We start from the raw sequence: 26,202 nt of genomic DNA, 5'->3' as shown, positions 1-26,202 counted from the left end.
TTAGACACCCTCCTAAGATGTCACCCATATGTCATGGCTAATTCATCCTGCTCTCTATGGAGCATAACATTTATGGTAAGCAAATTTACTATCTTTAAAACTGGGCATCTTCTAAAAGCTGTACAAAGCTTATACCTAGGAGTTCATCACGCTGAGAAATTGTTCCTCTTGTTATATGCAGATTGCTCTGTCATGTGTACATTTATCTTCAGAGATGGGTGAAAAAATTGAGGTTTATAATGATTAATGCTCTTAATATGGGGATTTTCCTTTTGTGAGAAGTTTCATTAGCTCTCAAAAATCCTTACTGGTGATAGCTGTTGAAATCTGGAGAACATTGTCAAAGTCCTCTGTCATGTTTATATTGTCAAACTTTATACTCCACTACTGTTCTTAGTACACAAGTTCTTGGTGTACCTTAGGTATAGTGTTTCCTCTTGAATTGTCTATGGCAAGTGAAAGGAATGCCTCTATTGTACTTGCTACAAATTAGTAGCAGGAAAAAAGGTTAGTTTGAGTCATCTTAGGGATTGCACTGCTGGGGAAATAGCACAGGGTTGTACAGATCTGGTAGAATCTTTCAGACCAGACACATTTCATTGCCATAAGAGATGGTAACAGCGATACAATCTTTAGAGAAGAAGTTGTTAGTCTGTAAATTTTTGTTACTGCAGACTAACAGATTTATTGAGGCAAATGTTTTAAGGACAAGTATCTTTGAAAATGTAGGGATTTGAGCCAGAAAGTGCTGGTACCCTGCAAAAAACAAGGGAAACCAGAAATCTGAATCTTTGTTTTGCTTTTTCTTTTGCTTTTTTTCATGTCACTGTCAGGTTTTAGTACTTCTGTTGCTATGGCACATAAAATATAAATTGGAAGCAGTAAATTATATAGGTCTTGATACTTTTTTCTTCTTTTTATAGATTGAAATGTCCTTATGAGACAGCTGTGGACTTAGCTTCTTTATGTCTACAAGGTAATTAATTTTTTTGTGCTGGAATTTCATTTCCAAAGCTAAGGCTACATGGTATAACTTAATGTAATCTACTCAGTGTTTTGTTATGTTACTATTTCTTCACTAATGACCATAGAGCGAGGGTGGGTAATTCATGTTTTTGAGGGCCACCAACCAGTTAGGTTTTCTGGATATCTTTAATATGTATAGGAGAGATTTGCATGCACACTGCCATATAACATGCATATTCATTAGGAATATCCTGAAAATCTGGTTGGTAGCCCTATTGGAGTGGAATTGTCCATCCCTGCTATAGAGGCTTCTGCTGCTGTTTTAAAATTTATACCATGACACAAATCTTGATGCATTGTTCTCCCTGCTTCTATTTTGTTTGTAGTATACTGTTGATTAGGCCTTCCGAGATTCAACCTACCTCATCTGACATACTTTTGCTGATGGGAACCTTGATGATAACACCTGCGGTCATATCATTGTTTCTATATCTTCCCCTTTATATTGCTAAAAGTTAGCACTGCAGCTGACAATAACAAAGTAAAAGATGAGCAATATGATGCTAATGGTCCGATGAATAGAATATTTTGGTACAGGTCTACAATAACAAAATATTTTTCTTATTTTCACATCTTGTTTTTTCTGTAGGTGAAAAATGTAAAAAAAAAAAAAAAAAAAAAAAAAGTCTTTCAAGCTGCCTTTGTTCCAATTTAGTTCTTAAAACATTACAAGAAAATTCAGCCTTTTCTATTTTTATATATATTTACAGACACATTTTGTAATTGAAGTGTGAGCTCAATTAATAGCACGATGTTTAAAAGATTGGAAGCCTGATTTTCAAAGATGTTTCAAAAAATTGGATCATCCTGAAGTAGATGATTAAGGAGTTTGTCATATTCCTAACAACAAAAAGCTTGTGCTCCCTTCTTCCCGTTAAAACCTATTAATGTAGTGTCTCTCTGGACATTTGAATTCTTTGTAGAGACACTTCATACAAATCAAAGCACTAAAGGAACTGTTTGTACTTTATTGCCTATGTAGCTAAGTTATTTGTTGATTTGCCCTTCCTGACAAATACAGCTACGACGCATGGCTACATAGTAGTTGTAATAGCTTGAGCCAGTCTCTAAAAATAAATAAATAAATAAATAAAAAATGCAGTGCAATAGCTGAAATATGATCACATCTGGGAAATACAGAAAAAAAATAAGGGAAAACACAAGACGTATTAGTTTTACTCCAGAGTGAACCTTTCTTTTAACCAGTGCAGTCCACAAAAGTACATTGCCTCCTTTCCCATGAATTTTAAATTTTCTTAGAAGCTCATGGGGGACTTTGTCAAATGCCTTCTGAAAATCCAAATACATTAGATCTACCGGATCATGTTTATATACATGTTTATTAACCCTTTTAAAAAATGTAGCAGATTTGTGAGGCAAGACTTCCCTTAGTAAATCCATGTTGGCTGTGTCCCATTAAATCATATCTGTTTATATGTTTTATGATTTTATTCTTTAGAGTAGTTTTCAAGATTTTTTCTGGCTCTTAAGTCAGGCTCACTTGTCTGTAATTTCCCAGATCACCCCTGGAGAACGTTTTAAACAACTAGGTTACATTGCAATCTTGCAGTCTTCAGGTGCAATAGATTATTTTAATGATAGGGTATAAATTACTAGTAATAAATCTGAAGATTCATTTTTTAGTTCTTTCAGAACCCTGGGGTTTATACCATCTGGTCTGGGCTATTTGCTACACTTCAGTTTGTCTACTATATCTTCCAGGTTCACTGTGATTTGGTTCAGTTCATCAGAATCAAAATCCTTGAAAACAATCTCTGGAAAGGATATCGTCCCAACATCTTCATTTAACACTGAAGCAAAGAATTAATTTAGACTTTCTGCGATGGCCTTTCCTAATTGCTCCTTTAGCCCTTCGATCATCTATGGCCCAACCAACTCCCATGCAGGGCTACCTGTTGAGGTTAAGAAGGAGACTTCTCTTTTAAAGTTTAAGAAGCTGGTTAAAACTTTTAGTCAAGCACACAACTTAACCCAAGACATGGCTGTTCACGCAGGCCTTTCCTAACTCCAACATTACTTAACTTCCTCCAATCAACATTCTTCGCTAGTAATAGCATTAATAGCCACCTCTTATAATGTTATTATATATATATATATAATTATCAGATCTTCATTTTCCTTCTTTCTCCAAGTTATTGATTCCCTGTTACATGTAACTGCTTTTCTGCACCATTGTTCAAATTGTAAAGTTTATTGCACCCCTGTTTCTTGTGAACCAGCATGATGGGACTACCGTCTTGAATGTTGGTATATAAAAAAACTTAAATAAATAAATAAATAAATAAATAAACCCAAAATTTGTATTTTCATTTCCTAATTTCTTTGTTGATTTTTGAAAATGCATTACTCCCATACTGTTAATAATGCAGTGAAAAGTAAGGAAAGGTAATTAATGGAGGTGGGACTTTAAATCCTATTAATATAGCAGTGAAATAGTGGTATTTTTTCCTTTTTTAAATTTGTATTCCTTTTATTTGTTTTGTCATTTTAACATTTGTGATTTTGATTTGATTCATTTTATCGATTTATTATATATATTTTAATTTCATGTTATGTTATTTTATGTATTCAGTTGTGGCTATATGGCTGATTCCCCCCCCACCCCTCCCGTTAAGCAGGCTGAATTAGCCATGCTGTCTGGGTGGGACGTCCTCCGGGCAACACCTAGGCAGAGCTTCTAAGAATACAGAGCCTTGACTCTGGGCACCTGCACAGTTCTTACCGTGCAGTTACCAGTCCTCAGTCATTTTTCTTCTGTGCTGCTAGCCACACGTGAATTTTTCACTCTTATGAAAACCCCAACAGTACTTTTAAAGATCTACTATGGCTCCCAAATTGCTGGGATTCAAATACTGCCAATGTGGCAAAGTTATATCCATAACCGATGGACATAACTGTTGCTACCTCTGCCTCGGCCCAGACCACGATTACTCCAGCTGTGGAGCCTGCAGGAGGATGTTGCCCAGAGCCCAAAAAGAACGGGCTTAGAAGATTGCAAAATTGAGGGAAGAAGACACACCCGGGGTCCTATGCTCACACATCAGAATGCCTGTCCTCACACTCCTCCCTGGGGCTGAAGATCCACCATGCCAAGCAGGGCAAAAGAACTTCTTTGGGTCCACCAGATGGTAAGAAAAAGCAGAGCCAAACAGGGCACCCCGCCACAGCGTTCAAGCTTTCCCACAGCACTACAAAACGGGTATCGAGGGATGCATCAGTCAAAATAACACCAAAAATGGCGTCGCTGGCTACCAGTAGTGTCAATCACCATTGGACGATGCATACATCGAAGCAGGGAAAACACAAAAGCATGAAGCAAGGAAGATCCTCGACGTGAAGCACACGATGCATCGAGTCGTGCTTTGCAACCTCTATGTACCTCGATGCAAGTGCTACCTAAAAGGAAAGCGACAGCAGCAAGACACATGCTCGCAGCACCAGACTACGATGCACACCAGCTCTGCGGCGATTCTAATATAGGGGCAGCCGCATTCAAAAAAGTCTTCTCAAAAAGGGGCTTCTCACACATCTCTTGTGCTGGACTGTGACCCTCAAGTGGTGTTCCTGCCGGAAGAGCTGGACCTGGAGATGTCTGAAGGGGAATCCCTCTCAGATGACGAACACTTAATGAGATCCTTGGGCTCATCCCTGAGGGTTTACTCAGACATGTTCTCAGTGTCAAAGAAGAAAATGCACTCTAATCAGTTGCAGGAGCTGCTAACAGAGGCACAAGATGTCACAAAGGGACCAGGACCCAACAGAGGTGGAGGGGGCCCGATTCCAACATTCTGTTGGCAGCAGTGCCTCCAAAGGGCAAAACTACTAAGACCAAGAAGAGGTGTGAGGCCTAGGGGAACAACCACCGCAGTAAGGAAGATGCGCTGGCCCATCGGGACACAGGTCTGGCTTTGCAGTGATGTCCCAAATCTCCATGATTTACAAAACGGGTCTTAAACATCATTCGCGAGGGATACAGATTAAAATTCAGAAAGAATATACGCGCCTCCCGCATCTGGTTCCCTCGACAAGAGACCAGGGACCGGCACGATAGTTGCAAGAGGAGGTGGACTCACTGCTTCCATAACTGGTAATCAAGAGTACCTCCGTGCCATCGCAACAGGGAATTCTATTCCCAATGCTTTTATTCTAAAGAAAACCCGGGGGCTCCACCTAGTTTTAGATCTGTAAGCCCTCAACAAGCACATTTGGAAGGAGAAATTCAAGATAACATCCCTCAAATCCATCCTGCCATTGCTGCAACTCAATGACCCGATGTGCTCGCTAGACCTCAAGGATGCTAACGCCCACATACCAATGGACCACTCCAGGTCAATGCATGGCACTACCAATATAAAGTTCTCCCCTTTGGACTCTCATCTGCCCCTAGAATCTTCACCACTTGAGAAATAGGAATTCAGCTGTTCCCTAACCTGAACAATTGGCTTCTAGTATTGTCACAAGCAACTACCCTTCAAGCAAACTTCATGGACACAATAAGTTGTTTAGAAGGCCTGGGATTCATAATATACGAGAAGAACAGCCTTCAACAGACTCACTCTACAGATTTTAGGAGCAAGTATACTGTCATAGGCAAGGCATTCCTCCCTGCGGATAGAGTTCAGACCTTTCGTACATTAGCAACACAGTTGCAACATTGTGCATGCCCTTTGGCACGTCAGATCTTTACATTTCTAGGCCACATGCGGCAGCCATATATGTGGTACCACACACTTGCTTGTACAAGCGTCACCTGCAGTGGGGTCTCAAGGCTCAATGGACCCAATTTGCTCAGCCTATCCAGAAGAGTGAAGCTAACCCGAGCAATGAGGAATGACCATCCTGGTGGCCTGTCCCCACCAACCTTATCAGTGGGGGCCCTGTTTCTTAATCTGGTGCACCTGGTTCTAACCACGGATGTGTTGTCAAAGGGTTGAGGAGCCCATCTATGGCATATGAAGACATAGGCCCTGTGGGCGCCATCCGAGAGAACCCAGCAAATCTTCTGGAGTTGAGAGCGATAAAATGGCCGTCCACAAGTTTCCATAGCCAGCTTCGGGGAAAGAACTTGATCCCCGAACAGACAGCCAGGTGGCCATGTTCTCAATAAATAATGGAGTTTCAGTTTCCTAGATCCTCTGCAGAGAGGCGATTCAAATACTGGCGTGGGCAGAGATGTGCTCCATATCATTGAGGCAACCTACCTCCAGGAGTAGAAAATACGGAAGCAGATACTCAGCAGGATCTTCCCCCCCAAGTGGCTCTCAACCAGGAAGTAGTTGTTGACCTCTTTGTGGCATTGGGTCTCCCATGCATGGACCTCCTTGCGACAATACATAAAAGGAAGGTTTGGATATTTATCCAGGTTTATCCAAGTCGGAAACAATTTGCCCAAGATGCGTTCCTCATCCCATGGACAAAAACTCTTTTATGTTTACCCACCGATTCCATTAATATCCTGGACAATTTGGAAGTGCATTGAGGACATGGTGGATCTCATCCTCATTGCTCCAGCATGACCAAGACAACTTGGTACGCTTATCTAGTTCGACTATCCATCATTCCTCCTTTCTTGTAGGGGAACAATGCTGATCTGCTCACTCAGGGGGCACCTTGTTGCATCCCATGTACTCCTCCCTTCAGCTCACGGTGTGGAGATTGAAAGCAAGGTACTAGACCACCTGCAGTTGCCAACGGGAATCCAGGACATCTTAGTGTCCGCAAGGAAAAAATTACCAGTGCAAATGGCAGTGATATACGACCTGGGGGTGATGGAAAAAAAGAATAGACCTGTTCTATTGATCACCAGAGATATACTAAGAACATAAGAGCATGCCATACTGGGTCAGACCAAGGGTCCATCAAGCCCAGCATCCTGTTTCCAACAGTGGCCAATCCAGGCCATAAGAACCTGCAAGTACCCAAAACTAAGTCTATTCCATGTTACTGTTGCTAGTAATAGCGGTGGTTATTATCTAAGTCAACTTAATAGCAGGTAATGGACTTCTCCTCCAAGAACCTATCCAATCCTTTTTTAAACACAGCTATACTAACTGCACTAACCACATCTTCTGGCAACAAATTCCAGAGTTTAATTGTGTTGAGTGAAAAAGAACTTTCTCAAATTAGTTTAAATGTGCCACATGCTAACTTCATGGAGTGCCCCCTAGTCTTTCTATTATCCGAAAGAGTAAAAAAATGATTCACATCTACCCGTTCTAGACCTCTCATGATTTTAAACACCTCTATCATATCCCTCAATCAGCCGTCTCTTCTCCAAGCTGAAAAGTCCTAACCTCTTTAGTCTTTCCTCATAGAGGAGCTGTTCCATTCCCTTTATCATTTTGGTCGCCCTTCTCTACCTTCTCCATCGCAATTATATCTTTTTTGAGATGCGGCGACCAGAATTGTACACAGTATTCAAGGTGCGGTCTCACCATGGAGCGATACAGAGGCATTATGTCATTTTCCATTTTATTCACCATTCCCTTTCTAATAATTCCCAACATTGTTTGCTTTTTTAACTGCCGCAGCACGCTGAACTGATGATTTCAGTGTATTATCCACTATGACACCTAGATCTTTCTTGGGTAGTAGCACCTAATATGGAACCTAACATTGTGTAACTATAGCATGGGTTATTTTTCCCTATATGCATCACTTTGCACTTGTCCACATTAAATTTCATCTGCCATTTTGATGCCCAATTTTCCAGCCTCACAAGGTCTTCCTGCAATTTATCACAATCTGCTTGTGATTTAACTACTCTTAACAATTTTGTATCATCTGCAAATTTGATTACCTCACTTGTCGTATTTCTTTCCAGATCATTTATAAATATATTGAAAAGTAAGGGTCCCAATACAGATCCCTGAGGCACTCCACTGCCCACGCCCTTCCACTGAGAAAATTGTCCATTTAATCCTACTCTCTGTTTCCTGTCTCTTAGCCAGTTTGTAATCCACGAAAGGACATCACCACCTATCCCATGACTTTGTATTTTTCCTAGAAGCCTCTCATGAGGAACTTTGTTAAATGCCTTCTGAAAATCCAAGTACACTACATCTACAGGTTCACATTTATCCACATGTTTATTAACTCCTTCAAAAAAGTGAAGCAGATTTGTGAGGCAAGACTTGCCTTGGGTAAAGCCATGCTGACTTTGTTCCATTAAACCATGTCTTTCTATATGTTCTGTGATTTTGATGTTTAGAATACTTTCCACTATTTTTTCCTGGCACTGAAGTCAGGCTAACCAGTCTGTAGTTTCCCGGATCGCCCCTGGAGCCCTTTTTAAATATGGGGGTTACATTAGCTATCCTCCAGTCTTCAGGTACAATGGATGATTTTAATGACAGGTTACAAATTTTTACTAATAGGTCTGACATTTCATTTTTAGTTCCTTCAGAACTCTGGGGTGTATACCATCCAGTCCAGGTGATTTACTACTCTTAAGTTTGTCAGTCAGGTCTACCACATCTAGGTTCACCATGATTTGGTACTATTGGAGTACTTGCATACGCTCTACCAGGCAGGTTTGGCAATAGCGACAGTCAGGGTTCATGTAAGTGCTAAGGTGGCGTATTATCTCCCATTCAATGGTCTTCCCATTTCGAACCATCCTCTGGTGTCCCAGTTTTTGAAAGGGATCTTGAAATTGAGGCCACCTTTTTATTTATTTATTTAAATTCTTTTAATATACCGATGCTCAAGACGAAGTCTTATCGTACTGGTTTACAGTAGAACCAGGGGAAACCATTTAACTAGAAGAAAGGAAGTTACAATCATCAGGGTGTACAATTCAGGACAATTAAGAGAGAAAGAATTAGTTTAACATAACGTTACTAGGAGTAATGCATAATAGCAAAAACAGTTGATTAGCCAGGGATGCTGATTTAGCAGCTAATTTGAATATGCAGTTCGAGCATAACAGTTCCTTTAGATAAGGGGCAGTGGAGGCTTCAGACAGGGGCGAGGGGGGACAGGGGCCAGAAACGGGGCAGGGGAGTGGTTATAGGATCCAGGAGAGGTGGAAAGGTGATGAGGGAGAGGAGTGAGAGTCATTGCTAGTTGGGGAGTGATCCTTCAGGGGAAGGCTTGAGAGAACAGCCAAGTTTTCAGTTTCTTTGTAAAGGAGAGATGGCATTGTTCCTGGCGTAGATCCGGGGGTAGTAAATTCCAATGATGTGGTCCAGCGGTGGACAGTGCTCTTTTTGAATGGAGTTGTGAATGGAGGATTTGTTTACCTGTGATAAAACCTGCAATTTCTTGGGACTTAAACTTATGCTCCCACTCTTTGAACCCATGAACAATAACCATATGAAGTACTTGACTGGAAAGTAGTGTCCCTAGTTGCAGTAATGTTGGCAAGATGGATCAGTGAACTGCAGGCCCTGGTTTACTATCCTCCATTCTTGCAATTTCATCATGATAAAGTCACTGAGGACTCATCCATCCTTCTTGCCAAAGGTGGTCTCAGCTTTCCATTTGTAAACCACCCAGAAAATAGGTGGTATGTTTTTTTTAAAGAAGTGTTTGGGTTTTGCCTCTATGGTCAGCTTCTTTTCAAATTCTTAGTCTCTTATCAATATTTACACTTAACTTGCCAGTGCTTATGCTTTTTCCTATTTTCTTCAGATAGATACTACTTTCAGTTTTTGAAGGAAGTTTTTTTGGCTAAAATAGGCTTTCACTTTGCCTTTTAACCAAGCCAGCAGTTGCTTGGCCGCCCTTACCCCTTTCTTAGTACATGGAATACATCTGGACTGCACATCTAAGACGGTATTTTTAAACAATGTCCACTCTATTTGAACATTCTTAACCTTTGTAGCTGCGTCTTTCATGTTTTTTTTCTGTCCCTCATTTTATCAAAGTCCCTCTTTTGAAAGTTTAATGCTAGAGGTGTAGATTCTTACTGTTCCCCATACTTGTCATTAATTCAAATTTCATCATGTTATGAACATTGTTGGCAAGTGGCCCCAGCACTGTTACCTCTCTCATCAAATTCTGCATTCCACTAAGAATTAAATCTAAAATAGCTCCCTTTCTTTTTGGTTCCTGAACCAACTGTTCCATGAAGCAATCATTCATTCTATCCAGGAACTTTATCTCTCTAGTCATGTCTTGATGTTACATTTACCCAGTCAATATTGGGGTAATTGAAATCTCACATTACTACGTCATTGTCAACTTGGTTAGCTTCCATTATTTCTCTTAGCATTTAATCGTCTTATCATTTTGGCCAGGTGGATGGTAATATACGCCTTACTGAGATCTCAACACACATGAGATTTGTACCCATAAAGATACTATTGTTCATTTAAGTTCTTGCAGGATCTTTAAACCTGTTGGACTTTGATATCCCAAACATAAAGCACCACCTTGTTCCCAAGTTCACCTCCCCCCCCCCCCCCCCCCCCTCAGTATGGAATAATTTGTACTTTGTATAGCATGGTCTCATGGGTTATCCTCCCATCATGTCCTCTGAGATGCCAATTATGTCTACTTTTTCATTCAGTGCTATAAACTTTCTCTCGTCTTACTTCTTAGGCTTCTGGCATTGGCATAAAGACATTTCAAAGTGTTTTTTCTTTTTGTTATCCTTCTTTTTAGTTGACAGGAATAATTTGGAATCTTTTAGCTCAGGTGATTTCTTCCCTTATAGACACACAAGCCGTTAAGCCCGTTAAAACGGGCTACATCCCTCTGTCTCTCACCTCCCCCTCATTCTCTCTCCCCTCACTCTTCACCACCCCCTACCTCCCTCCCTCCCTCACCCACTCCTCCCCACCCTCCCTCTCCTCTCACTCAGTCCCTCCCTCCCACTCAGTCTCACTCACTCCCTCCCCCCCTCTCTCCCTCCCTCTCACTCACTCAGTCCCACTCACTCTCACTCAGTCCCACTCCCTCCGTCCTCTCCCTCAGTCCCCCTCCCTCCCTCCCTCTCTCTCCCTCAGTCCCACTCCCTCCCTCAGTCCCACTCACTCCCTCTCACTCAGTCCCCCCTCCCTCTCACTCAGTCCCTCCCACTCAGTCCCTCCCTCTCACTCAGTCACTCCCTCCCCCTCTCCCTCCCTCTCACTCACTCAGTCCCACTCACTCTCCCTCAGTCCCACTCACTCCCTCTCTCTCCCAGTCCCACTCCCTCTCACTCAGTCCCACTCCCTCTCACTCAGTCCCACTCCCTCTCACTCAGTCCCCCCTCTCCCTCTCACTCAGTCCCCCCTCTCCCTCTCTCAGTCCCACTTCCTCCCTCTCATTCAGTCCCTCCCCCTCAGTCCCTCCCCTTCACTCAATCCCTCCCTCCCACTCAGTCACTCCCTCCCACTCTCTCTCTCCGTCCCTCCCTCCCACTCAGTCTGTCCCTCCCTCTCTCTCTTCTCCCTCCCTCGCTACTGGCCGCTACCGCCGCCCGCTACCGCCGCCGCTCGCTACCGCCGTCGCCGCCCGCTGCTGCCACTGGACGCCGCCCGCTACCCGCCGTCGCCGCCGTCGCTACTGCCCGCTGCCCGTACCGCTGCCGCTCGCTACCGCCGCGTCATCGCCGCTGCTGCTCACTGGACGCCGCCATTTTTTCTCTTTCTGACGCTGGCTCAGACGTGCTCGCCCGCACATGCGCAGTAGAGCTGGTCTCTAGCTGCGCATTGCGGCACGTCGGTCAAGCTTCGTTTATCTAGTAAGATGGGACTATTTTTATTGGAACCTCTCTGTTGGGTTTGAAGATACTTCTCTTTGAACCATGCGCTGCTGAGTGACTGTCTGCTTTCCCCCTTGTTCTAGTTTAAAAGCTGCTCTAGCACCTTATTAAAGGTTAGTGCCAGCAGCCTGGTTCCACTCTGGTTAAGGTGGAACCTGTCCTTTTGGAAAAGACTTCCCTCTTCCCCAGAAGATTGGCTAGTTCCTTACAAAACTGAATCCTCCTTCCTTGCACCATCTCATCCATGCATTGAGACTTCAGAGCTGTGCCTGCCTCTGAGGATCTGCACATGGAACAGATCATTTCAAAGAATGCTACCATGGAGGTTCTGGATTTCAGCTTTATACCTAAAAGCCTATATTTGGCTTCTAGAACCTCCCTCCCACACTTTTTCTGTGGTGTTGGTGCCCACATGTACCATGACAGCCAGCTCCTCCCCAGCACATTCTAAATTCTTATCTAGGTGATGCGTGAGGTCCACCACCTTCGCACCAGGCAGGCGAGTTGCCAGGCAATCCTAGTGTCCACTAGCCACCCAGCTGGTGGACACATTCCTAATAATCGAATTACCAACTATGATGGCTGACCTAATCCTTCCCACTTGGGCAGTAGCCCTGGTAGGCTTGTCCTTGGTGTGAGAGGACAATGATTCAAATGGAGAGCAGGTCCTTGCTACAGGATCACTCCCTGCTTTACCAGGGTAATGCTGTCCAACCTTCTTTCTCCAAGGCCAGCACCAAGTCTGCCAGACTGGAGTAGGAACTTGGCTACTATAGTTTCTGAATGTCTCTTCTTTATAGCTCTGTCTGCCTCATCTCCTTCAGGTCTGCCACTCTAATCTGCAGAGATCGGACTCATTCTCTGAGAGCCAGGAGATTTTTGCACTGAGTACATACATTCTTCTCACCAGTGGGTAAAAAATAAGTGGGGCTTGATGCAAAAACGTAGGAAGGCACCTCTCTTTCTGCTGGACTGTTGCCTTCATTTAAATTTTGAATTCTTTAAGGTTACTAAGGGAGTGAGGAAGTGACATTCTGATATGGTGGTGGCATAAATCGCTAGCTTTATGGGGCTGCTTTCTATAAATTGCATCCATTGCTCATACAGTCTCTGTATTTCAATCCAGGGTTACCGAAAGATATTATAACATGGCAAATTGTAAAAAGGCCACCGATCTCCAGGAATTCTCCTTCACGGAAGCTGCAACGATGCTGAAGGAGGAAGGCCTAGATTTCTGTGAGGGCTGCGTCGTAAGCGCTGAGCAGTAAACTGATTCTGGTGCTGCGAGGAGTGGATTGATGAGGGTAGATTTCCTTGGCTGGTTTGCTATTTAAAGAGAGATATTGCAGCGGTAAGACACATACAGTTGGTGGTGGGTGAGATGAGAAGAGAGGTAGCTGGGCTAGTGCAGAGTGCTTGATGTGGAACAGAGGTCTGACAAGCAAGCAGAAGAAATGACACAGCAAATGAGATATAGAGCATTAGGAGCTCTTAACTAAATTGGAGGATCTTTAGAATTGCTCTGAGGGGAAACACTTGTATACGAGGAGTGCCAGAGAAAGAGGAATTCTCTGATAGTGCCCAGATTGTGAAAGATATCTGCAGGATGGTTTTCCTGAAGGACCTACCTGTTGAAGTGGCTCCTGAGGTGGTGGTGGGCTGAGCGCATAGAGCGTTGGGGGAAAGCTATTTGCATTCGTCCCAGAGATATAATTGCTTGCCTTCATCACTTTCAAATGAAAGATAAATTAATGTGGTTGGCAAGGGGTCTGGGAGCTGTCATGTGAGAGGATAAATCCATTCAAATCTTTAATGTCTCAGCTACTTCTTTATAACTGTGCAATCCCTTCCTAATACGCTGAGTGCATAGAGCATTCACTATAAATGGCTATGCCATCGGGTATTTTATTTATGATCAATGGAAATGCCTCAAGTGCGGTCTATTGAAGAAGCAGTGGCCATTCTACAAAGGGCAGGTATAAAGATGCAAGAGCCAGCTATGGAGGCAAGATACAACAATGCCAGAAACATCTAGATGCAGCAACTTGGCAAAGGCGGGAAAATATTGAGGAGGAATTCTGGTAATGATCTACTGTTGAGAGACCTTACACTTGATCTGTTATTTTTGCTAGTGGAGCAGTACCTTAATCTTATATATTTTTTTTCTTTTTTCTGGGTGCTGCCTAGCAAATTCTGTTATGTGTAGTTGGGCAGCCAGTTTTGCTGTTAAAAGAAACTGATGCTGGGATAAGCATGGAAATGTTTAGATTCTGAACTATGTTAAATTAGTTACTCTGGTTAAAGCAGAGTGGTTGGATGCTTTATATGTATGTATTTGAATTTTGGGAAGTTGCATCTGCCACGGGATGTTAACATTCCTCCTGGGAGGTGCAAGTGGGGTGTGCACATTTATAATTTGGAGAGATGGGGCAATGGGGGAGGGAGACAGGAGGGGATGGATGGCTGGTTGGGTAGGGGCCAGTATGTGAGTTTCTTATTATTGGGAAAATGGTCGATATAAAATATTTCTCTTAATATGAAGGGCCTAAAGTTACCTCAAAAACATCTATTGTTTGAAGAAGCCCAAAAATACATGGGTCTCCATATTTTTTATTCAGGAAATCAATTTCAGAAAAAAGCGAGCACTTATTGAAGAGTAAACACTTTCCAGCTATTTTTTGTGCATCCAGTCAGTTCAGGATTAAACATGTTTTCTCATATCTCACAGTATGAGTTGTTAGACAACAGGAAAGATCAAGAGGGTAGTTTACATGACTATAAAAGTATGCATGAGCAATATGTTTTATTGATAAATATATATGCTGCTAATACAGGTCAGGTTAATTTCTGTTCAAAAATTGGGACAGACACCTGAGTGATTTCTTAGTTATGTGTTTCGGGGTTGACTTTAAATAAAGCATTGGATATCTCCAACTCCTTTACAGATTTGCTTAAAACCCAGAGAAATAGGCTGAAAGTTCTGACTGACTTATGGGCTCTTGCTGGCATCTGAAGGCTTCATAATCCTCCTTGTAGGGAGTATATGTTTTTCTTGAGGGTCCATAAGTCCTACTCTCAAATAGATTTCCTTTTTTCTCAGTAACCTGGGGATAGCAACTAGGAAATCAACAAACATAGGTACAATTACGAGGTCAGACCATGTGAGCTTGCCCTGCTTCAAATATTGATAATTAAATGATTCTTTATAACATGATCCACAGATATGTTAAAAGATAAGGGAAAATATAAGGGGGATATTTTCATGTTAATAATAGAGAAGTATCTCAACAGATGATGTGGGATGGCTTTAAGACTATTCTGAGGAGGAAGTTGATGGCCAAAGCAGTGGCTGTTAAGAAACAAAAAGAGAAATTAGATCTTGTAGCAACTATCAAACAGCTTCAGCTTAGTCATCAGAGAAATGGGAGTTCTAAAGTTCTCAGAGAATTATGAGAAAAGAGCAAGAATGCAAGCTATCATGAGTGAAGAGATTCAATACAGAATAGATACTAATCCTAGAAATACTATTGATGGGGAAATAAACCCAGCAGACTATTAGCATGGCAGTTAAAATGCAAATTGTTCAAAATCAGATTTTTTTGCCATTAAAGTTTAGTCATGGAAAAAAATACAAAACAATAATCCATACCACTATATAATGTAAAATTTACAATCAACCATGACCCACATTTTCCATTATAAACCCCCCCCCCCCCCCCCCACACACACACACACACACACAACCACTTCTCCCTGGGAGACCGATAACTTATTTGAGTGGAGTATTAGGTAGTCTCAGACAAAATTAAAAAAAAATATATATATATAGTATTGATACCATTTCAGAAATGGTATTTATTTATTTTAGGCACTTTATGCTTCGGATCACAGTAAAATAGTCCATATAATGTATATGCCATAGTCTGCACACCACTACACGCTCTGTAAGAGACTCTGATTGCTCCCAGTGTGCTGCCACTTCACTGCGGGCTGCACAAAGGATATGATTAATCAAAAGCTTGATTTCCAGAGGCCAACAACCTGGATATTGTGATAGCAAAAAAATCAGAATCCCATGACATTCAAATATCAGTCAAATTTGCTCCACCAATATTCTAATATTCTCCAAGTAAGACAATACTCTGACAAGTCCACAACACATGAAAAAAATTTCCTTCATTATTACATTGTTGCCCGCATGTGGCCAGATAATTCAGATATGTCTTATGGATTTATCAGGTGTCAGGTACCACCTATATATCTATTTATAATTGCATTCAACAGTGGCTGAAGAAATGAAACTTTTAGCTATTGCAACATGAGTCCTCCCACATGGGAACATCCAATTCTTCCCCCAATCCTTTTCCCATTATAATATAATTTGTTTAATATCCTAACAAAGGTGCTAAAAGTTTATACAATTTGGAAAGCAAGCCTATGCCAAGATTTTTGTTTGACACACATCTTTCAAATTCAATAAATGCTCTAGCACATGACTCCTTATCTGGCTCTGTGACAAACAGTGCACTGGTTGCAAAATACCTAAAGTGTTCAGAATATAGTTATTGAAATTTCTCCAATAAATCATGAAAAACTAAGAAATCTATCCTGAGAAAAAAGTTACCCACAGTATCAATACCCACTTATTGTTCTAACTGTTTAAAATATAGGGAAGAGTCGTGTTGTGTTAAGACTGTCCACGTAAATACCTACTGGCATTAATGGAGAATATTCAAAATGATCCGTTAGTCTAAAAATATGGCCTAAACATAAGATTAAGTTAATGATGTAAAAGGATTATTTTGTGTTAAGAACCCCCCCCTTATAATTTGCTCACATTAGAGAATATAAATACCGTATTTTTTTGCTCCATAGACGCACTTTTTTTTCCCCCCCAAAGTGGGGGGAAAATGTATGTGTGTCCTTATGGAGCGAATATAAAAAAAACCCCAAAACTAAAAATCTAACAAACCCCCCCCCCCCCACCCTCCGGACTCCCCCAAGACCTGCCAACTTAATTTACTACAAGCCCCCCCCCCCCCCCCCCTCCTGACCCCCCCGCCAAGACCTGCCAAAAGTCCCTGGTGGTCCAGCGGGGGGTCCGGGAGCGATCTCCTGGGCTTGGCTGTCGGCTGCCAGTAATCAAAATGGCGTCGACGGCCCTTTGCCCTTACTATGTCACAGGGGCTACCGCTGCCATTGGTAGGCCCCAGAGACATAGTAAGGGCAAAGGGCCGTCGGACCATTTTGATTACTGGCAGCCGATGGCCCAAGCCCAGGAGATCGCTCCCGGACCACTCCCGGACCCCCACTGGTCCACCAGGGACTTTTGGCAGGTCTTGGGGGGTCAGGAGGGTGGGGGGGTTGTTAATTAATTTAAAAGGTTGGGATGGGTTGCTTTTTTTTGGGGGGGGGGGCCCAGAGAAAGAAAAGTTTTCTGATCTGGGGAGTGGACCGAAATGGCCCTCCCCAGACCCAAAAACAAAATGGGGAGAAAAAAAAAAATGTTATGCACTTCCCTAATTTGCTCCATAAGACGCACAGACGCCCGGGGACAGAGGCCGGTTTAGCACAAATTTTTTTTATTTTTATTTTCCCCCTCTGAATCCTAGGTGCATCTTATGGTCAGGTGCATCTTATGGAGTGAAAAATATGGTACTCCTTGCTCAATGTGTACCTGTTTAATTTTACTTTTTGGAAACCAGTGAAATTCAGCTCTCAATTGCGCTGCTGCATAGTACTGTTGAAAATCAGGGATGATCAAGGGGTTAAAGGGGCACTTAGAAAGATAAGGCCATTGTGGAAAGATTAAATGATACCCACAGACCCAAGGTATGGGACTATCTTCAGGTACTTGGGCTCATGGCATCAACTCTGGACGGTAGTACTGTGGGCAAGGGCTTACATGTGGCCACTCCAATGCTCCTTACTGTCACACCGGAACCCACTGTCCCAAGACTACTCGATTCGCTTCCACCTACCAGCAGAGGAATGTTCTCAGCTTCAGTGGTGGTTACAGGAAGACCACCTAAGCAGAGGAGTAAGCCTATCCCCACCAAACTGGATCGTGCTCACCACAGATATGAGCCTCCGAGGGTGGGGAGCCCACTATCAGGAACAGAAGGCCCAGGGACAATGGACTAAAGAAGAGGCGAATGGAACATAAACCACCTGGAAGCTCAAGCAGTCAGACTAGCATGCCTGCAGTTCAGCTACAGACTCCAAGGCAAGCGATTCGAGTGATGTCGGACAATGCCATGATTGCTGCCTACGTCAACTGACAGGGAGGAACCAGGAGCCAACAGGTGTCTCTGGAGATAGACCCCCCCCCCCCCCCCCTCGTGGCATGGGTGGAGGTAAACCTACAAGGGATATTGGCCTCCCACATTGCAGGGCAAGACAAGGTCTTCAGCGGACTTACTCAGTAGAGAAAGCCTGGACCCGGGAGAGTGGGCTCTGTCGACCAGAGGCTTCCAAATGATAGTAATCGCTGGGACCTCCCGATCATGGACGTACCAGCAACATCTCACAATGCCCAAGTTCCCCGGTTCTTCAGCCGCAGATGAGAGCAGCTTTCCCAAGGGATCAATGCCCTCGTCCAAACCTGGCCAAAGGAGGACTTACTGTACACCTTCCCCCCCATGGCCCCTACTGGGCAAGATCATCTGCAAGATGGAGCACCATAGAGGACTAGCCCTACTAGTCACCCTGGATTGGCCCAGACAACCATGGTACGCAGACATGCAAAGACTCCTTTCGGGGAATCCTCTGTGTCTCCCTCCACACAGGGTCCAGTCCTTCATGAAGACCTGTCTCGATTCTCTCTTACAGTCTGGCCCTTGAGAGGACTCGCGTGAAGAAGCGTGGTTACTCGAAGGCCGTGATTGACACCTTGCTCCGCGCATGGAAGTTCTCAACATCTATGGCATACATACGGACCTGGAGAATATTCGAAGCCTGGTGTGAGGACTGTGGGGTACCCCCACGAACAGTCAAGATCTCTATGATTCTGGAATTTCTACAGGATGGTATGAAGAAAAGGTTGTCTCAACTCCCTCAAGCTTCAGATAGCAGGCCTCTCCTGCTTCAAAGCAGAAGTAAATGGAATTCGTATGTCGGCACACCCAGACTTGGCCCGTTTCCTAAAAGGGGTTAAGCAACTCCAACCACCTCTGAAGTGGCCGGTTCCCCTATGGAATCTCAACCTGGTATTGGACTTCTAGCAGGGTCTTTCTTCAGGCCAATGCGCAGTCTGTCACTACGCTTGAAGACTGTATTCTTGGTGGCAATATGCTTGGCCCGTCGCAACTTGGAAGTACAGGCACTATCCTGTCAGGAACCATTCCTTCGATTTACTCCAGGAACTATACAGCTTTGCACTGTCCCCTCCTTCCTACCGAAAGTGGTCTCAAGATTCCACTTGAATCAATCCATCTCCCTGCCATCTCTGGAGGGAAATAAGGACTCTGAAGACTCCCGCCTTCTTCGCCATCTAAATGTGGGCAGACTCCTGGTACGATACCTGGAACAATCGGAACCGGTGTGCAAAATGGATCGCTTGTTTATTCTCCACAGCGGGAAGAAACAAGGAGAAGCAGCCTCGCGAGTGACCATAGCTCGCTGGATCAAGGAAGTAATCAAGGCAGCCTACTTAGAGGCAGGGAAGCCTTTACCCCTGCAGGTTAAGGCTCATTCTACTAGGGCCCAGGCAGTATCCTGGGCAGAAGCCAAACTGCTGTCACCCGCCGAGATCCGTCAAGCAGCGACATGGTCTTCCCTACACACCTTCTCCAAGGTCTTCTGCCTGGATGTCCAGTTCCGAGAAGATGCAGCCTTCGCAAGAGCAGTGCTAAGTGGGCCACGGGCAGCTTCCCATCCATCCGGGAGTAGCTTTTGTACATCCCACTTGTCCTGAGTCCATCTGGCTACACGCTAGGAAATGGAGAAATTACTTACCTGATAATTTTGTCTTCCTTAGTCTAGACAGATGGACTCAGCATACCGCCCACGGCTGCCCAGGAGAAGCACCAAGGAAAGAGCCTGAGAAGTGAACCTCGATGCTATACAAATACTGGTAAGCTGATGTCTACCCCTAGTACAGGGCACCTGCAATATGACTGGTTTCGGCGTTATGTTGGTTAAGTGCACTGGAGGTCTTCAGTCTTAAGTTTTAATCAAGTTTGTTTTAGTTAGCCAATATATATATGTCCACAATGACTTTTCGAAGAGGATACTGAGGGGCTGAGGGCACAGCAGGGGTATATCTAGGGTGACGTCAGCTTTGAAATTTGATTCCGTCTCCCATCTGCTGGCAGAAGAGCACATAACCCACTGGTCCTGAGTCCATCTGTCTACACTAAGGAAAACAAAATTATCAGGTAAGTAATTTCTCTATTCTTTGAAGCACATTCAGATCAGACCTGGATGCTTTTCTGCTCAAAAGGAAGTGTAGATCTACTGCATGCTTTTCCACCATTCTGCTAGTATCTGAAACGGTACAGAAGGATTGGGCATACTTGATCCTCATAACTGCAGCATAGCCCAGACAAATGTATTTCTCATACCTCTTGCAGTTATCAATCAGTCCCCTGATCCCTCTGGGATCCAATCTGACTTTAACTCAGGATGGATGGTTATTTTTATCATCCTGACCTTTCCTCTATTAATAGCATGGATGATGAGCACTCGCTAATCGATTCGCTGTCGTTGTCCAAGGAAGTTGAGGACATTATGGTTTCTGCCAGGAAAACTTCAACCAGAAGAGCTTATAAACTGAAACAAATACATTTCTCTACTTAGTGTCAATAGAGCTGCCTGGACCCATTTGCTTTCAAGTCCAAGGGAGTTACTTCAGTACATATTTTCCCTCTCTCCTTCAGGTCTCAGGATGTCTGTCTGCTCCATTGTTGTCTCATGCTCAAATGGATGCAAACTAATATCCATAATCCTTTATGTCAGATTTCATGAAAGGCTTATGGTATACAAAACCTCAAGTAGCCAAAACCCAAGTGCCTTGGGATCTCTATGTATTATTGGTGCAATGCATGAAGCTTCATTATGAACTATTGGAGTCGACTTTCTTGAAGCTCCTCACGTGGAAAGTAATTTTCCTAGTTGCAGTTCTGTCAGAAGACTTGAGCTTTAGGGCATTGGTTCATTACTCACTGTATTTAGTTCTTCCATAAAGAGTGGTGCTGCACCCTCACCCTAAGTTTCTGCCCAAAATAGTTTCAGATTTACATCTGAATCAAGCCATTGTTACCCACGTTCTTTCTGAGGCTGCATATATATGAGGAAGAAAAGGCCTTATGTTCATTAGACTGGGAGAAGGCCTTAGTCTGTTATCTGAAGAGAACTCTATCACATCAGGCTTCACAACTTTTGTCTGTTATGATCCTAATAGACTATTTATTTATTTATTTTGAACTTTTATATACCAACGTTCATGTCAAAAATTACATATCACATCGGTTTACAGTGAAACAGGTATTGCATAAAAGCATTGCATCGAACAAGGGGTTACATAGAACTGGGATCCAGGAAGATAAATACTGGGGTTTAAATACAAGCTGCTAATAAGTGATGCAAATAATAAAACATTATATTGGATATAAAGAACAAATAAATAAAAGAATAAAGAGCATATATTAAAGTGGAGGCGAAATCGAAATGAGATGAAATCAACTTTTGAGAAAAAGTTCAGAGTCATTTCCGAAATGTGAAAGGGAAATGGAGCTGGAGTGGTTCTAGTGAGAGATAAAAAAAAGGAGGGGAATTGTTATGGTAGGTTAGCGTACCAGAAAGGGTAGGAGAGGGAATTAACAAAAGGAATACATTGGGGGGCTACGGGGCTGTGGGTTCTGGGATGGGGTAGGGTCAAGTGAGAGGAAGGGAAGGATAGGATGGGAGAGGGAAGGAATAGTGTAGAGAAATTAAACCAGTCGTTGATAAGTCTTCTGATAACATGTAAAATATGAAAGAGGCATATCCTGCCAGCATGTGGTATGCCCTGATCAGAATCAATACAATTATCTCGTCCTGTCAAGAGAAAGTGTGTTCATCTGTGGAGAGAGAACATTCGTCCATTAGGGGAAATAGCTAGTTTGAATAGCTAAGCAGGTCCTATCATGGGTGAGAAAAACGTTCATCCAATTAGGGAAATGCTTGACTGAATAGCCACGTTTTGAGCTTTTTTTTTTTTTTTTGAAGGTCAACGGGCATAGTTCTTGCCGGAGGTCAGGGGGGAGAGCGTTCCGTTGTGGGGGACCAGCTGTAGATAGGGCGCGTTTCCTTAAAGAGGTCTTGGCTGGGGGGGGGGGCATAAAGAGTGCCTTTGTAAGCAGATCTAACAGGTCTGGAAGATGTGTGGAGACGGAGAGGAATGTTTAGCTCAAGAGGGGTGAGATTGTGCATGGCTTTGTCAATTATCGTGAGGACTTTGTAGAGAATTCTGAATTTGATGGGGAGCCAATGAAGGTTCCAAAGGATGGGCATAATGTGCTCTCTTTTGTTGGTATTGGTCAGAATCCTAGCGGCGGAGTTCTGCAACATCTGCAGGGGTCTAGTGTTTGCTGGGAGTCCAAGAAGGAGCGAGTTGCTGTAGTCTATTTTTGAAAAAATGATGGATTGAAGCACTGTACGGTAGTCTTGAAAGTGAGGGAGGGGTCTCAGCTTTTTAGGACTTGTAATTGAAGAAACAATCCTTTGTGGTATTATTGATAAATTTTTTTAGGTTTAGATGGTTGTCCAGAATCACGCCAAGGTCTCTCACTTGGGAGGGGAAATTTACTTGAGATGTGAGTGGAATGTTGGTTGCCCCATTATTGTCATCTGGGGAGATAAGGAGCTCAGTCTTGTTAGTATTAAGGACTAAGGTTGAGGCTGGTGAGAAGGTGGTTGATTGACTGAAGGCAGCTATTCCAGAAGCTGAGGGCTTTGGGGAGGGAATCCATGATCGGGATGAGTATTTGCACGTCGTTGGCGTAGATATGAGTTATCTTTAGATTTGCGAGTAATTGGCAGAGCGGGAGAAGGTAAATGTTTGAAAAAGTGTTGGGGAGAGAGATTATCCTTGAGGGACTCCCAGGGTGGAGCTGACAGGGTGGGATTCTTTATTGTTGATTTTGACCTTAAATAACCTGTTGCTGAGGAATGACTTGAACCAACTGAGTGCAGTTCCAGTGATGCCTATGTCTGCGAGACGATCTAAGAGTACTGAGTGGTTCACCTTGTCGAAGGCAGCAGATATATCTAGGAGAGCGAGAAGATAAGGTTGTCTTTTTCCAGGTTCAGGAGGATGGTGTCTGAGAGTGAGATTAAAAGGGATTCTGTATTTAGTGATTTGCGGGAAACCGAACTGAGCTGGGGCTAGGACAACAGTTGCTAGCATAACAGTTGCTAAGAGCACTTTGTTCAAACTGGCTAGCAGACTGGTGTATATAAGAGATCTTTATTGAAACTCTCCACCTTTTCTTTACTGCTACACAGCAATCTTGGATAGGCTTCAGATTTGTTTTTTTGGGGTCTAACAGACTGTATCATGCATTGCTGCACTCTGGCTGGCTTCCAGATCAGACTCTGTAAATGCTTATGAAGTGAGAGCCATGGCTCATGTACGAGTTGTGCTTACTGAAGACGTTTGCAAACTGCAATTGGTCATCTGTTCACACCTTCATGTCCATTACTGTCTAGACAATGTCATCAAGATAGGTACGGCAAACTTTGAGCATGCAGTTTTCTGCCGCTTTTTCACCCTGTAGTCCACCCTCCACTGTGATGTCGGGTTGTTTTTTTCAGTAATACCACTGTGGCACTCAGCTTGGAATTTTCCACATGTTATGGCTAATTCAGCCCTGCTTGGTCAATGGAGAAAACAGTTTGCATACCATAAACTGTATTCTCTGTACAGAAGATGAATTAAACCGTGCTTAATATCAGTCTGCCTCCCTGGAGAGTCACCTATTCAGCTAATGCTCAGCTTTACAATCAAATGAGGGGGCTCATGAGGCAATGCCATGTGGGAAATTCCATGCATGTTCAGTAGAGCAAAACCTCTATAAGCTAGGAAAGAAGGGTCCATTTGGCACCATCTGGTGTTACCTATATATCATGACTGATTTATCCTGTTGTTGACTGAGAACAGTGTTTGTGATAGTAAACTTGCCTTTTTTCCCTTCCGGAAGACTGTTTTCCACTTTTGCAATATATCCTAGTTCCTCTATTTTTTCCTTTATTTTAATTCTTTATCACTTTTTCTAATACATACAGTATTTTAAAGTATATTAGGAAACGTTATATTACATTAGATATGGAAACTTATTACAACGAAAATAACATAGTAAATAATAATTCTAATATATTAACCAAATCGCAATACAATAACTCTGGGGGCTTTATATTGAGGGCTCTTAAGGAAATAAAAAACCATAAGGATTAGGCATAACCTGATAAACAGTGCTGTTTATTTTCTAATGACCTTGGGTCTCTATGTGATGAAGATTGAGGGGTAACAAGGAAATTCAATTAAGTTCTCAGCTGCTCGGGAGAGAAAAATATATAAGTATCACTTTCGTTCTTATAATGCCACTTTCAAGGGAATTGTAATAAAAAGGTGGCCCCTAAAGATACTTACTCCTGTCTCATATTCAAGAAACCCTTGCGCGCATCTCCTGTGTAACCTTCGATATATCTGGAAACATACGCACTTTACTGCCATGAAATAAAGTTTAAATGTTTGAAGTAACATGCCATTAATCTACTAACATCTTGTTCAATAATTAAGGATACTAACAATGTAGAACAATCTATAATTTCTATAGCAGAAGATTCCAAAAAACATGGTTAAGTTTGAAGATCAGTAGGAGGTACTGCTGGCTCAATTAAATGATTTGAGGAGAAAAATATACCTTATTTATCATAGGAAAATTTTGTCTGTCAGTTGAAGTATTTCAGGCAAGGTATCTTTTAAATGTGGTTATCGGCAGATGTCTCTCATTATTCTAGGAAATTGATTAATCTTAAATTGAGACGCTGATATCCAATTTGAGACAAAGCTGCTCCATCTTTTATGGTTGCCATATTGAAATTCTTTATATGTAATATATCTGATTGTACTTTTCCAACAGAAGTCTGAACTTGTAATAAAGAATTTCTTGAGCCTGTATTTTTTTGATTTGTATGTCAAGCGAATACATCCAATTTAGCATTGCACTCCCTTACAGCCGTTGTCAAACCTGCCGTTAATTCCCATAGGGAACTCAAGGGTGGACAACTGCCGGTCCTTACCAGGGCTTCAGGTCATTCACCCGATGTTGAAGAAGGGTTGCTGCAGAGGATGCTGGACTGGTTGAAACAGCGCGGGTCGAATCCTCTGCTTCCTGGAAACTCTGACTCTCCATGATGATTCTCCCTGCAGTCCCACATCCTGCTGGGCATCCGGAGATGACGTTCCTCTGGCAGCCGGCGGTTTGAACGTCGGGGGGGGGGCTGATGGAAACCTCAGTCCCAGGCGAAATCACCTCTCCTACCAGGTAGTTCTGTATCGGGATTAGCCACCCCGAGATTAACAGCTTCCTGGGCAAGGAAGTTTGTAATTAGCTTGCTCTGAAGCTGGGTAGGTATAGAGGGAAAACCCTCACCTTCCCCTTTCATTCAGTCAGCGGCATCACGGTTGTAGAAGCAAAACCTTTAACGAGGTAAGGAGCAGCTCTTGTCTATAGACCCCAGTTAGGACACCATCTTGCCCCCACAATCATCGTTCCTCTATTTTTTCTAACCCTTCCTTTTTAACCTATATTCTTCATGCTTGTTTGTAAAGCCATTTTTTAAGCCACCAAGTGCAAAGGATATCATTTGATTGCTATGGTAACTGTAACTCAGTATTTCCTTCTGTTTTTAATATATTCATATAGCAGTGAGTACATGTAGTAGCACTATAGAAATAAGTAGTTTTTGTAAGGAATTTGATAGCATATTACTAAAAAGAGCATATGCTATCCGTGGTAACCATAGAAAAGTTGGGTTGTGAGGTCAAATTACTATTACTTGGCTCATGCTGGCTTTTTACATGGGCATCGCTATGCCTGTACAAGAATATTGTAATCTGTTTTCTGCAATGGCTGAGTTTGTTGTTTTGGGTTCCACAGTCCAGCATGTTTTGCGGTCCAAAAAGCTTGAAAGGTAGCAATCTAATATTTCCAGACTTAATACAGCCTAGCTAATCACACAAAAATATCTTCAAATTTGAAGTAAACTTCATTTAGTGTTGTATAAAATCAACTTCTAACATATTAATTACAAAATAAGTTCTATCAATTATAATTTGCATGTTGAAGAATTAAAGTTGGTTTGTGTTTTGGTGTTACGGAGAAATAGTCTTGTAGAATATTGCTGAAATTGCTTTTTATCTGCATAGCCCCTCCCCTGCTCACTTCAGTGGGGGTCACCTTCAGAGGCTGAAGAGC

The 26,202-nt window shown here is 42.8% G+C and overlaps 1 protein-coding gene across 4 annotated transcripts in view; it reads left to right on the top strand.

Annotated features, from left to right (window-relative positions):
- The window catches only part of EPB41L4B (erythrocyte membrane protein band 4.1 like 4B), a 709,272-nt gene that overhangs the window by 286,146 nt on the left and 396,924 nt on the right, over nt 1-26,202 (top strand). For all 4 annotated transcript variants that reach the window (XM_029589854.1, XM_029589857.1, XM_029589855.1 and 1 more), the window contains exon 6: nt 924-976. In XM_029589854.1, coding sequence (XP_029445714.1) covers nt 924-976 — 53 coding nt within the window. The remainder of the gene's footprint in view (nt 1-923; nt 977-26,202) is intronic.

The sequence above is a fragment of the Rhinatrema bivittatum genome, chromosome 2 (assembly GCF_901001135.1).
Source record: "Rhinatrema bivittatum chromosome 2, aRhiBiv1.1, whole genome shotgun sequence".
Taxonomy (NCBI): Eukaryota; Metazoa; Chordata; class Amphibia; order Gymnophiona; family Rhinatrematidae; genus Rhinatrema; species Rhinatrema bivittatum.
Note: the sequence above shows the minus strand (reverse complement) of the source record. Positions and strands in the feature narration are given on the sequence as shown.